The sequence below is a fragment of the Sander lucioperca genome, chromosome 16 (assembly GCF_008315115.2).
Source record: "Sander lucioperca isolate FBNREF2018 chromosome 16, SLUC_FBN_1.2, whole genome shotgun sequence".
Classification (NCBI taxonomy): Eukaryota; Metazoa; Chordata; class Actinopteri; order Perciformes; family Percidae; genus Sander; species Sander lucioperca.
In genome coordinates, this window is record NC_050188.1 from 23,330,380 (window position 1) to 23,345,141 (window position 14,762).

At 40.2% G+C, this 14,762-nt stretch overlaps 2 protein-coding genes across 2 annotated transcripts in view; one reads left to right on the forward strand and one right to left on the reverse strand.

Annotated features, from left to right (window-relative positions):
- The window catches only part of LOC116064683 (cortexin-3-like), a 103,857-nt gene that overhangs the window by 34,731 nt on the left and 54,364 nt on the right, over positions 1-14,762 (forward strand). The window lies entirely within an intron of this gene.
- Positions 8,191-10,663, reverse strand: LOC116064676 (tripartite motif-containing protein 16-like). Its single transcript, XM_031319857.2, has one exon. It carries the CDS (start codon positions 10,368-10,370, stop codon positions 8,712-8,714), a length of 1,659 nt encoding a protein of 552 aa, XP_031175717.1. The 5' UTR covers positions 10,371-10,663; the 3' UTR covers positions 8,191-8,711.

Sequence of the window (14,762 nt, forward strand, 5' to 3'; positions counted from 1 at the left end):
TTTAAAACCATAAAAAAACACAAACAATCAGGAATTAACAACAACAAAAAGAAAAAGAAATACAAATATAAAAGGATTAGTTCGAGAAGGAGCAGGCGGAAGCAAATAACTTATTTGGTCCTGCCCCTTTTTTCACAAAATCATATTATTACAAAGTAAATAGATATGCAAATACAGCATACAATCGTTCAGTCTTACAATAACTAACAACAATACAACAAGAACAATAATACCTTTAAATTCCAATTCCATTCCTGTGTTTTGGTCTATTTAATGATTTCTTTAATCTATTTTTGAACTGAATGATATTATGGCTCTGTTTGATGTCATTGTTCAGTCAATTTCATAAAGTCACCCCACAAACTCAAACACATGCTTTTAACAGTAGTTTGCACAAGAGGTTGCTTGAACATACAATGTCCTTTCAGGTGATATCCCCCGTCTCTTTCATTAAACATTGCGCGTATGTTACAAGGTAAATTATTTTCTTTAACTTTAAACATAAATTGCGCAGTTTTGAATGTAACAATGTCCATAAATTTCAGCAAATGTGAATTAAAAAAACGATGGTACGATCATAATACCCGGTGTGATTCATTATCCTAATTGCTCTTTTTTGCAATGCGCACATTTTTTGTAAGTTGCTTTTGTAGGTATTTCCCAAACTCCACACAATATAACATATATGGTAAAATTAGTGTGCAGTACAGAGTATGTAAAGTATTTTGGTTCAACATGTATCTAGTTTTGCTCAATATACCAATACTCCTGGCCATCTTCATGCAAATATTTTTAATGTGTGGCTTCCAGCAGAGTTTATGGTCAAGAACAACACCCAGAAATTTATTTTCATAGACTCTTTCAATTGTTTTATTATCAATTACTATTTTAACATCTGTATTTATAGTGCGATTTCTGAATATCATGAATTTAGTTTTGTTCAAGTATAAAGATAACTTATTTGAATCAAACCAGAATTTTAATGTATTCATTTCATTAGTGACCATTTCCAGCGTCTGCTGCAAGTTATCCCCACAACCAAAAATATTTGTGTCATCTGCAAAAACAGTAAATTTTAGTACATTTCATAATTTACAAATGTCATTTAAGTAAAGGATAAACAATTTCGGGCCTAAAACTGACCCTAGTGGAACGCCACAGGAAATATTAAGACTCACTGACCGGTGATTACCCATTTAAACAAACTGACTCCTGTTTTCAATATAGTTTTTTATCCAGTTAAAGGCCACAACTCTTATGCCATACCTTTCTAATTTTTTTTAACAGGATTTCGTGATCAACAGTATCAAAAGCTTTTTTCAGATCTATGAAAATCCCCAGTGCAAAGTTTATATTTTCAATACAATTTGTTAATCTTTCAAGTAACTTAAAAAGTGCTATAGACGTTGATCTACCTGATCTGAATCCATACTGACTGTCCATTAGTAAATTGTTTCTGTCATTAAAATGATCTAGCCTTTTGACAAATAGTTTTTCAAGTATTTTTGAGAATTGAGAAAGCAGAGATATTGGTCTATATTTATTGAAAATATGTGAGTCAACAGATTTGTACAATGGGACGACTTTAGCTACTTTCATCTTATCAGGAAATACTCCTGTTTTAATTGATAGATTATATATACAGTATATGACAGTGGGTCAACTATCCCGTCTATTACTTTTTTTTTTACTAGAGACATCAATGTCATCACAATCTTTGGAAGTTTTATTATTACATTTATTTACAATCTCTTTAATTTCCCTGCCTTCTACAGTTCCCAAAAACAATGAATATGGGTTATTTTCCACATGGTCCATCACAGAGTAATTTGTCCTCTGTGTAATTTATGTCTTTGGCCAGACGAGGACCCACATTAACAAAGTAATTGTCGAATCTGTCAACCACTTCATTCATGTTTGACCACGTCTTCTCATTATCATTGAAGTTTTCCGAATTAAATTTATTAATTCCTTTTGTAATAATGGTGTTCATTCTATTCCATGTTCCTTTAACATTATATTTGATATATTCTAGTAATTTATTATAATAATCCTTCTTACATACCCTCATTATGGTAGTTAATTTGTTTATATATTTCTTGTATTTTAACTCAGATTCTTTTGTTCTATATTTTATGAAATTCCTATGAAGGGTATTTTTTTTTTTTACAGGCATTTTGAATTCTTTTGGACATCCAGGGTGTTTCTGAATATTTCCTTTTATTATTGTTTTATCAGACAATTGTTATTATATAAAGTTGTAAATATGTCTAAGAATAGTTCATATGCATTGTTAAGGTCAGCTTCCTTCTTTACTTCCTTCCAATTATACTTTATTAACTCATTTCTAAATGCAGAAATAGTTTCTTCAGTCCTTAATCTCCTGAATATAGTCTCATTGCACTCCTTTTTCCCACTAAAATTAGTCATGAGTCACAAAGATTGGTAGGAGGTCACTTATGTCATTAATTAATATTCCACTTAAACAGTTTATTTCCATATGGTTTGTAAAAATATTATCTATCAGAGTGGCACCATTGCATGTTATTCTGGTAGGTTTTGTGATTGTTGGAAAAAGACTCAAACTATACAGTGTTTCAATAAACTCTTCCGTCGATTTGTGTTTGTTGGGATTTAGTAGGTCAATGTTGAAATCCCCACATATATAGTTGACTTCATGCTTTACTTTATTAAACATTTTTTTCCATTATTTCTGTGAATATTTTAACATTGGATCCTAGTTTCCTATATACACAACTTACTATGACATTCTTCCTTTTTTCCATACATAATTCATTTGAAATACACTCCATTATATCATCAATGACTAATGTCATGTTTACGACAACCTTGCAAATTATCCCTTTATCAACAAAAAGCGCCACCCCCCCCCCTCCACAACTGTTTACTCTATTCACACAAATCATATCCCTATAACTCAAAATCCATGCCACTATCTGCATTAATCCATGTTTCTGATATGGCTACAATATTAAAGGGCTTCTTGAGCTGTCCTAAATATTCCTTTATATTCTGGAAGTTTGAATACAGACTTCTGCTGTTAAAATGAATGATAGATATGCCGTAATCAATTTTAGTATTATTATTGAACTGTTGCTCTAGGTATCCTTTAACCTTTTCCAAAAACAAACAGTTGGCTGTTTCTGTTGAGTGATGGGTCCTGAACCCAAATTGCATAGGGTGGAGTGAATTATTGCTTTAATTGAGATGTTGAATCAGTAATTTAGCCACCCATTTTTCGGCTACTTTAGAAACAACAAAACAACAGGCAAAATACTGATTGGCCGATAATTTGCCATATCTGATCTTTCACCTGATTTGAAAATGGTTGTGACCAGGGCCAACTTCCATGCTGATGGCACAATGGATTGTCTTAAGGACTGATTAATCAAATATGTAATAGGCTGTATAAGGGTATCTTTGTGCCTTTTTAAAGGTCCCATGACATGGTGCTCTTTGGATGCTTTTATATAGACCTTAGTGGTCCCCTAATACTGTCTCTGAAGTCTCTTTTATATAGACCTTAGTGGTCCCCTAATACTGTATCTGAAGTCTCTTTATATAGACCTTAGTGGTCCCCTAATACTGTCTCTGAAGTCTCTTTTATATAGACCTTAGTGGTCCCCTAATACTGTATCTGTAGTCTCTTTTATATAGGCCTTAGTGGTCCCCTAATACTGTATCTGAAGTCTCTTTATATAGGCCTTAGTGGTCCCCTAATACTGTATCTGAAGTCTCTTTCCCGAAATTCAGCCTTGGTGCAGAATTACAGCCACTAGAGCCAGTCCCACAATGAACTTTCCTTAGGACGTGCAATTTCTGTGTCTGTAGCTTTAAATGCTATTGAGGAGGAGAGAGGGGGGGGGGCAAGGTGGAGGGTGGGGGTGTGGCCTTGACCAACTGCTACTTTGCTCGTTTGAAAGCCATGATGTCTCTTTCTCTACTTTTTTATTGTTATGATTCTGTTTTCTACTGATCAGCTTGTTGATGGTTTGCCATATCTTCTTCCCATTTCCTCTTGCCTCTTCAATAGTATCAATGAAGAACTTAGCTTTAGCTTGTCTTAGCCTTTTTAAGACTTTTTCTTAATGAGGTAAATTTTTGTCAGTCTGTTGAAAGACCTGGTTTTAAAGATTGTTTCAATAATTGATCTCTTTCCTTCATAAGTTTCCTACACTCTTCATTAAGCCAGGGCAACGTGTCCCTGCTTTTCTTTTGGCTCTGCTTTCTGAGGTAGGGCCCCGTAACTTTCTTAATTGTTGAGGTGAATTGGTCACAGTCACTCTCCAGGTCTCCTGTGGAGAGGACCCCATCCCATTCAATCTCTCTCAGTGCTACCCCAAGGTTTTCCTGTTGACTAGTTTAGACTGATTCATATTTACATATGGGTGTGACTGAGGAATGAAAACGATGTTTTTTTAAGCTTCCTGGCAAAGAGAATGATATTGTGATCTGACAGCCCTGTCATTAGATTAAAGGTCTTAGTAATTCTTTCTGGTTTATTTGTGAACAATACATCTATTTTAGTTTCTGACCGATTAGTTATTCTTGTGGGTTGTTCAATTAACTGTGTAAGATTAAAATAGTCTGTAATGTTTTTAAGCTTTTTTCTTCCACCCTTATCACTCCAATTGACATTAAAGTCCCGCGTCAATATGACCTCTTTGTTAAAATCCAAACTATGAAGGAGGTTTTTAACTGATCATAGAACTCAAGCTTTGCTGAGGGTTTTCGATATAGACAGATTAAAGTGAATGCCATTTCAGCTGAAAGTGAAATGTTGACACCAACACATTCAATATCAGATTCCCTATGTCATTCAATTGGTTTGCATTTAACCCTCGTGTGTTGTTCGGGTCTATGGGACCCGTTTTCAATATTTGCTAAAAGACAAATTATGCTATTTATTATTTCTTCTAACTCAAACTCATTGGCCTTGGCTCGGTACACCCCCCTACACATAACTATTACATATGAGGTGTTCAGGTCTACTGGACCCGAGTGTATTTAATTGTAGGTGCTATGAAACTATGTTGTGTTTCTGCACCTGCTATTCCCACAAAAAGTTACAAAATTGTTACATTTCAAGCACTTTCACCTGTTCTGATTAAGTTCTAAGAAATAAGCACCAATAATGATCAAAAATCTTGTTTATATTTTTTCACCTTTTTAGGGCCCGAGCGCCGACAGCGGCGAAGGCCCTATTGAAACTGAAGGAATTATTTTCCCGGCAAATGAATTGGCTTTTTGAGGGGCTTAACATATTCAAAAACTCACCAAATTTGGCAGTCGCATCAAGTCTAGTGAAATTTTACGTATTTTAAGGGTTTCGGGAATAGGCGCGCAAAAATGGCTCGCTAGCGCCCCCTACAATGTTAAAAAAAATGAGCCCCTGCAGTGCGTTTAACGTAGACTCACGAAACTTGGTACACATATGTATCATGTCAAGATGTACAAAAAACGTCATTGAAGCCATACCCTAAGCCCAACAGGAAGTCCACCGTTTTGATTTCAAAGTTCGAAATTAGTGCGATTTTGGCCATTTCCACATGTCGTACTTTAACGAACTCCTCCTAGAGATTTCATCCGATCAACTTCAAATTCGGTCTGTACCATCTTAAGACATTAAAGATGAAAAGTTGTTAAAAGAAAAACTTTTCGTCATAGGGCGTGGCCGTGGCGGGGCGGCCATTTTGTGCGTTTCGCCACCAAAACAGGAAGTGGGTGTAACTCGAGTGTACATTGTCCGATTGGCTCGAAACTTTTCAGGATTCATAAGAGTCCAACCCTGAGGACAAATAAAGGCCGATATTTACTTAAAGTCATAGCGCCCCCTAGTGGCAACAGGAAGTAGGCCTAAAAGTCAAGGTGCTATACTTTAACGAACTCCTCCTAGAGATTTCATCCGATGTACTTCAAACTTGGTCTCTATCATCCCAACACCTTAAAGATGAAAAGTTATTAAAAGAAAAACTTTTCGTCTGACGGTGTGGGCGTGGCGTGGCGGCCATTTTGAGTGTTGAGCGATGAACAAATAAATTGTTGTAACTTGAGTGTACGTTGTCGTATCTGCACGAAAATTCTCACGATTGACAAGGGTCCAGGCCTGAGGACACCTACAGGCCATATTTGACTTTTGGTCATAGCGCCCCCCGCTGGCAACAGGAAATGCGCCTTATATGACAAACATCATCCGATTTACATGAAACTTAGAATGTGTGGTCTACATGTGATAATGAGCCGGCCCCTATAATATAACCACGCCCACTTACTCAGGCCACGCCCCCTTTTATAACATTTGTACCGTTTAAGGTAGAGTCTTGTGTGAGGTGTCATTGAACTCAGCAGAGAGTTGCTTCTTCATTGGTGATGGTTTGGCCCGCCCCCTATGCTTAAGCCACGCCCCCTTTCATGAATGCTGATCCATCTAAGGTAGTCTTGTGTGAGGTCTCATTGAACTCAGCAGAGAGTTCCTTCTTCATTGGTGATCGTTTGGCCCGCCCCCTATGCTTAAGCCACGCCCTCTTTCACAGCTAATAAACTGTATGGCGTAGAGTCTTGTGTGAGGTGTCATTGAACTCAGCAGAGAGTTGCTTCTTCATTGGTGATGGTGGCCCGCCCCCTATGCTTAAGCCACACCCCCTATCATAACATTTGAACGATTTAAGGTTGACCATTGTGTGAGGTATCAATGAACTCAGCAGAGAGTTCCTTCTTCATTGGTGATCGTTTGGCCCGCCCCCTATGCTTAAGCCACGCCCCCTTTCATAACATTTGAACCGTTTAAGGTAGGGTCTTGTGTGAGGTATCATTGAACTCAGCAGAGAGTTGCTCCTTCATTGGTGATGGTTTGGCCCGCCCCCTATGCTTAAGCCACGCCCCCTTTCATAACATTTGAACCGATTAAGGTACAACTTTGTGTGAGGTATTATTGAACTCAGCAGAGACTTCCTTTTTAAATGGTGATGGGTTGACCCGGCCCCTATAATTTAGCCACGCCCCTTTTTATAACTGGTGACCCATTTAAGGAAGATTCTTGTGTGAGGTGTCATTGAACTCAGCAGAGAGTTGCTTATTCATTGGTGATGATTTGGCCCGCCCCCTATGCTTGAGCCACGCCCCCTTTCATGAATGCTGATCCATCTAAGGTAGAGTCTTGTGTGAGGTATCATTGAATTCAGCAGAGACTTCCTTTTTAATTAGTGATGGGTTGACCTGGCCCCTATAACTTAGCCACGCCCCTTTTTATAACTGGTGACCCATTTAAGGAAGAGTCTTGTGTGAGGTGTCATTGAACTCAGCAGAGAGTTGCTTCTTCATTGGTGATGGTTTGGCCAGCCCCCTATGCTTAAGCCACGCCCCCTTTCATAACATTTGAATGATTTAAGGTAGGGTCTTGTGTGAGGTGTCATTGAACTCAGCAGAGAGTTGCTTCTTCATTGGTGATGGTTTGGCCCGCCCCCTATGTTCAAGCCACGCCCCCTTTCATAAATGCTGACCCATCTAAGGTAGAGTCTTGTGTGAGGTATCATTGAACGCAGCAGGGAGTTCCCTTTTCATTGGTGACGATTTGCGGTGTCTGAGTGCCGCGCAAATGCACGGTCGCAAGCAGCGCCGACCGCCGGTGACCCCGACGCGCGCAGAGGAGCGAGGGCCCGTCCATCGCTGCTTGCAGCTTTAATTAATATTGTTATTTAATATGGTGGGTCCACCAGACCCGGGAACATTGGCTACGGAACAAAAATATGAACACCTTACAAGGGTTAATAGTACTTTTCACATATAGTAGAACTCCCCCGTCCCCTCCCATGGTCTCTGTCTTTCTTAAAAACATATCTTGTCATGGCAATAAGTGGGAAGGAGGAACGAGTTAACCAAGTCTGTCAGTCCAAAAAAATCAATATTAGAATTTACAAGCAAGTTTTCCAGTTGTTCGCGTTTGAATATTTAAATGCCCACCAATCAACTCTTTAGCTTTGCAACGAGGGTCCCACACAGTTCAAGCCTGATTGCACATTTGGAAAAACTTTGCGCATGCTATTGCCTAGTATCTGCAGGAGGTCTTACAAGTCACTTCAGAGGTATTGTCAAGTCACAAGAACAATGTTGTTGGATTTAAAAGTATTTATTTCTCGATAGGGGAAACCAAATATATGAGATAAAATGCCAAACATATCAGATATATACAGAAATACGATGTCCTGAAGCGTTTCTGCCACCTTGAAAGATTTTCTTCAACTTGACTATTTTAACATACAACTTAAACACCCTTATATACACTATTAAGACACTGCTATTTAACAGACATCTTCCTGTCCCGCAGATACATAACGTGAAGAAATACATGAATAACAAACAACAGCTATATCTACAGATCATCTCGGTAAAGATCTTTTTTTAACATATCGTCCTTGTTTCAACAATCAAAGATAAAATAACAGATCTCAACTGAGCACATTGAGAGCTTCTGGGGCTCCCCGAATGGTTTTCATCAACAAACTAAATCATCTCATCACTTCTGAAATGCCAATACAAGCAAATAAAGATGTCAAACTAATTTACAAAAATGTTTAGAAAAGCAAATGAATGTCGTGAAATAGAATGTCGCAACAATCAGTTCTCAGCAACAAAAATGGAGACTAAATAAGTAGAAGAGTTAAAACAGAATTTGACTCTTAAATGACTTCTGTCTATTTCAGTTTACGCAACTCAGCAGAGTTTCCATAACCATAAACATAAAGTCCAGCATAGAGCGGCTGAGTGAATGTGGTCTGGACTCTGTGGAGGAGAGTCATGGTTTCAGAGACGCTGTAGAAGGACAGAATACCTGCACTGTGATCCAGGTACACTCCTACTCTGGAGGACTCAGGACCTGAGACGGGAGTTTGGACTTTGTTGGACCAAAATGTATATTTGTTGTTGTCACAATCTAATGCCCAAGATTTGTCATTTCGTCCAAATCCACATTCAACCGACCTCCCTGCTCTGCTGATATTCTTGTATGTGACTGCTACAGAAACTAATCCTCTCCTCTCCACCTCCCAGTAACAACGTCCAGTCAGACTCTCTCTACTCAGGACCTGAAACCAGTCAGTGAATCTGTCTGGGTGACTAGAATAAGACTGTTGTTGTCTCATGAATGTTGCTTTCCTGTTCCCCTCAGATAATAACAGCCATGTGTGTGCTGTGTTTGGATCCAGTGTGATTTCACGTGAATATTTTAAGAATCCAGCTCTGGTCTTGGGCTCTGGTTGTGGCAGTAAAACGTCCACTTCAGTCCCTGTCAGTGAGACGGTTGTCCACTCCTCTCTCAGGACGTCCTGTAGTTTATCTCTGACTTCTGTCACGGCCGCCGTCACGTCCTCAAAGCAGCTCAGAGGACGGATATGGATGCTGGATTGGCTGAGTGGTGACAGTGAAGGGTAGTTGTGTAGAAACTGGTTGTGATCCTCTGTGTGTGAGAGCTTCTTCAGCTCAACGTCTTTCCTCTTCAGCTCAGTGATCTCCTGCTCCAGCTCCTCCTGAAGCTCTTTGACTCGACTCGCTTCTCTTTTCTGCTGAGATCTGACCTGCTGCTTCACATCAGAGCTTCTTTTCTCCAAGAGACGGATCAGCTCGGTGAAGATCTTCTCGCTGTCCTCCACTGCTTTATCGGCAGAGCGATCGATGGCCTCCGCCTGCTGTTGAAGCAGCTTCACATCTTTCTCTCTGTCCTGGATTCTCTGCTGGATGGTCTGTCGACTCCCCTCGAGCTCTCTCTGCCTCTCAGCTCTCTCTGCTGCAGCTGAGACTGTGTCGTGGCCTTTATGTTCATCCACAGAGCAGAGAGAACAGATAAGCTGCTGATCAGTACGGCAGAAAAGCTTCATTACCTCATCATGACGAGAGCAGACGTTCTCCTGGAGCTTCTTGGACGGCTCCACCAGCTTGTGTTTCTCGAAAGCAGGGGATTCAACATGAGGCTGAAGGTGTTTCTCACAATAAGAGATCAGACATTGCAGACAGGACTTGATGGCTTTGAGTTTTCTCCCGGTGCAGAAATCACAGGCCACATCTTCAGCTCCAGCATAGCAGTGATCAGCAGGAGCAGCTTGGAGTCCAGTCTTCTTCAGCTCCTCCACTAAAGCTGCTAACATGGTGCTTTTCACCAGTACAGGCCTCGGTGTGAAGCTCTGCCTGCACTGAGGGCAGCTGTACATTTCCTTCTCATCCCCTTCATCCCAGAAGCCTTTAATACAGTTCATGCAGTAGCTGTGTCCACAGTTAATAGTCACCGGATCCTTCAGTAGATCCAGACAAATGGAACAAGAGAAGGTTTCCCGGTCCAGCTGAACTCCTTTCTGCTCCATTTCACCTCTCGCTCAGTGACGACTGTCTGACTGTCTGAGTCTAGTCTGAGCTCTGATGTAACAACAGCATGTGATACGCTGTTGTACTTCCCCCAGCATGTTGGTTACACCCATCTGCAACCTGTAGCTCTGAAGGGGAGGGAACAAGGAAATATGTGCACAGAGTGGAGCTGGCTGTGTTTGAGAGCAAGAACAGGAGGGATGGGTTATCAAGTTCTGCTTCATTCCTGGAAGAGGAGCGCTTTGAGAGAGATACTGGGTGTCTTGCAATGCCCATACTACCATTAGTATGACAGGGAAAGATATAGTATATCCTAATACTTATACGTATATCCCAGTACATAAAATGTCAAATGCAGAATGCCTAAAATGTGTCCTGATGCACCCGGTTGCATTTTGCAGTGTGCAAGCCAGCGTGCTTTTCTGACCCACAATCCTCTGTGCAGCATATCTGAGCAAGAGGCTCAAAGTTCAAGCTGGGATGTTATCACAGAGTTTAATGTCCCGACTGTCTGCAGACTGTACTGCAGGCAACAGTACGTACTTTGTAAGAGCAGGTGCAGTTTGTACTGAAAGTAAAAGAGAAAAAGTATGCAATAAGGAACGCAGCAACACTTGTTTACAACAGAGCTCATTTCTCATTTAAAAACTCTGCTGACTTCATCTTTTAGGAGGTAAACTCTTCTTAGAATCAGAGGGTTTGGAGACGGCTCCCCAGTTTACTAAATGACTGAGTTGTCCTGTAATTAATGAAGAAGGATAAATTAAGATCTGAAAACCTCAGACCCCAGATTCTGATTCCAATTGTCTTACACTCTAAACTATCCCTCTAAAGCGTATTCGTTCGATGATCACTTAACTAGTAGGCTTTAATAAATTACTCAGACGAGAATACAGTTAACACTTCTTTAGTAACAGCATTTTAAAATATACAAATACACCTGCAGGCCTATACATGTGGGCCGTAACTGTGACTCCTCGTGTCCACCAAGTTATGAGCAATGTTTCACAAAAGTCCAAATCCTTTATTCTCTCTGGGCCGTCCTCCTGCTCCGTCTGCCAGGATGTGGGTGTGCGTGTATGGGGGTCTCCATGCCCCCAGTCAGGCCGATGTCTGTTTCCACTCCAGCTAGGGTTAAGACAGACCACTCCTGTCTCTTTCTTCCTCTTCCCCTTTTCGTGACCTTACCTGTGTTCCTGCTTATCTGCACCTTTAAGCCATGAAGGCGTAAACCAATTTCATGACTTCAGCTTAACTTTCTGTGCATCAGGGACGTTCCTTGAACCACTTCCTCAATTGACTGCACACGGCTTCTTTTGCAACGAGCACATACACACAGAGAGGCACTTATACTATTACTTGAATAATAGGACACCTTTAGGTAAAATACATGTCTAAAATAATAGAAATATCTCTTCATTAAGTTGAATAAAAGTTTATATTGTTGACATTAATTCAAACACAGCCCTTGACAGAATCAGAGTAAAATATAAAGGGACCTTAACTTTAACTGGTTCTTATCTCTCTCAAACACCTGAGCAGGGCTGGACTGGGACAACAAATTGGCCCTGGCATTTTTGGCCCAGGTGGTCCACACCCCCCGTGATTGGTCAGACACATTCCCTACAGACAGTCCTTAAAATATTCGTGCATTCTATGATATGAGTTGCCTAGTGTTTTGCGTTCATGTGATCGTTTTGGATCCTTCAAGAGGGGTCTCAAGACTTATCTGTTGATCTTACCCTTAAATAATTAATTCATTCTTAGAGTCATGATTTGTATATTTATGGTATTTTTATTATTTTTTATTATTGATATTTGATATTGTATTGCCATCATTGGTATTATTACTAATTTGCTGAATATTGGCTTAGCAACTTTAAAAACAGTTTACTGTTAATTTTAACTATTGTACAAAGTGTCTGCTAAATACAATAACCATAACCCTTCCCAGAAGCTACAATAAAACTGAGATGTATATGCCCTGGATAAGAGCACCAATACAAGAGAAGCTAATTAAGCAATTCAAGGAACACTGATGCTTGTATCAACACTGATTTTATAGATCACACAGACTGTCAGCTACCCAACAGGCCAACCGCTAGCATTTTCAATGTAAGCTTAAGCAGTTAGGTTACCTGACAGCCACTAACTTTAACTGCTTGTTGTCGTTATGACGTGAGGCACACACACACACACACACACACACACACACACACACACACACACACACACACACACACACACACACACGCACAGCCTCCCTCCCTTTCTGAGAGTCCCTGTTAATGTGCCTACTCCTTACCACGTCATCATCTACTCTCTCTTCCATCTTTTCCTCACTCGCTCCCATGGCCCTGTCATGGTCACTCTCCTCCTCCTCGGCTTCTTCCCTGTCATGATGTTGTTTCTGCTTCTCTGTATAGCCAGCCACCTCTCCTCCTTCCTCTACTTCAGGTAATGCTGATGTTGAAGCAGCTACTACAGCCCCAAACATTTTGAGGAATCCGCCTGTAGATTCTTAATCTTTCTCTCCCGTAATTTCTCTGCACCTCCCTTGCGCTTTGGTGGTCGTTTGTCCATTTTAACGTGGATGCTAAACTTCCAGCATAACTATCACAGCTCGTGTCTCAGGGCAGGGGGGCGTGGCCATAGTGGGATTCGTAAATTTGCGGACCGGAGTGGGAAGGGGGTTCCTGGATTTGATTGGGTCAGGCCAGTGCCAATAAAGAAAATTAACCAATGGGCCGCTGTGCGTTCCTTATGGGCCGGCGCGGCCAAAAAAATAAAACAATTTTAAAAAAAAAGGCCTATTTATATCGGCGAATCGGCCCAAAAGTGCGTCGGCCCACCGGGAAAATGCCCGGTATGCCAGATGGCCAGTCCAGCCCTGCACCTGAGTGAAACTAAATCCTAGCTCACACAATCCTAGGAAAGAAAAACAGCTCAAACAACGCTGTCACGTTAACGTCAGTAGGGCCCTATGAAATCTGTTTTATTGTTTTTCAAATTCCGTTTTTTCTGATTTGCTTGTTTTGTTTTCTTTTCACTTCTAAGCAGTATTAACTTTTAACAACTCAGTGACACAAACTCACAATTCAGCTTTTTTATTTAAACTTTTAATATATTCAGCAAAGCACATTCAAAATTCTCCAAAATTCAGCCAAACCTTCAACAAATCTCTGGCCAATAATACCAGTTACATGAAGGTAACAGTTACAAGGTAGGATTGATGAATGTTAAATTAAAGAGTAAATGCAGCCATGCTGCAGGGAGACAGAAACATTGAAACTTGTTAAAGGTACACAAAATTTAAAGGTACACATAATGGTGACATATACATTGACCAAACAAACAAACAAAACAAAAATAAATGATGACAAAGACATTATTCATCCACGTTTCACTGTTACAGTGAGTGCAGTATAAAGTGTATGGGTGATGAAATGTGTGATAGTTAAAAGTGATGCATCTCTGTTTGAAGTGAGTTTTAAAGATGTTGAATGTAGGACACTCTCTTATTGGGAGGGACAAGATATTCCAGAGTTAACCTCCTATTATTGACAATATGTTTTGTCCAAAAGTGGTCCGTCTAAATGGTTTCACACAGTCCCCTTTTACAGAGAACCGTGTACTACCTCTGCTGTGTGTGTCTGTATGTCTGTGTGTGTGTGTGTCTGTCTGTCTGTCTGTCTGTCTGTCTGTCTGTGTCCCATTTACCGGAGCTATTTGCACGACATTTCAAGACATTTCAGATAATAGAATGACTAAACATCTGTAAATCATTTGGCAAAAACATGATAGTTTCCATGTAAATATCTAAACTTAGCACAAAAAGTAAGAACATTTGTGTTTGGTAGATTATTTCTCTCTGGTTACAATGCTTTTTGTAAATAAGTCTTATAGCGTTGAAAGCCTGTTTAGTTCCCTTTCAAATGGTGCCCCATATGTAAGGAACATGTATTTGTGGGATGAGCAGCAGTGCTGAGTATGTGGGTTGCACCCAAGAAAACTTTGCCAAATCTTCTCTGCCATTACCAAAGAGGAAAAGTTCCTCAGTTCTACTCTCATATCAGTTCACATTTTCTCCATCAGCTTTGTATGAAACCCTGGAATGAAGACAGGAAGAAAAGACTTTGTTGATGTTAGTTTATTCATCACGTAAAGCTGCAGTTTGTTCACACATCCCATCAGTAAAGTCTGTTCAAAGCAGGATAAAGGAGGTCTGGTGCTCTCTCTCTTCAGAGCCATGCAGTGGAAGAGAAACTACCAACATGACATCATGACTTCACGTAAACAGACACGCCCACTTTCTTAAGACAAGTGGCGTGTTGTCTGTACGCATTTTCAGCGCCGTATACAGCAGACGGGTTGGGTTTAGGAAAAGAAGA

Bases quoted from the DNA above. Each gene is read 5' to 3' on its own strand.
- LOC116064676 (XM_031319857.2), bottom strand. From the start codon at position 10,370: ATGGAGCAGAAAGGAGTTCAGCTGGACCGGGAAACCTTCTCTTGTTCC.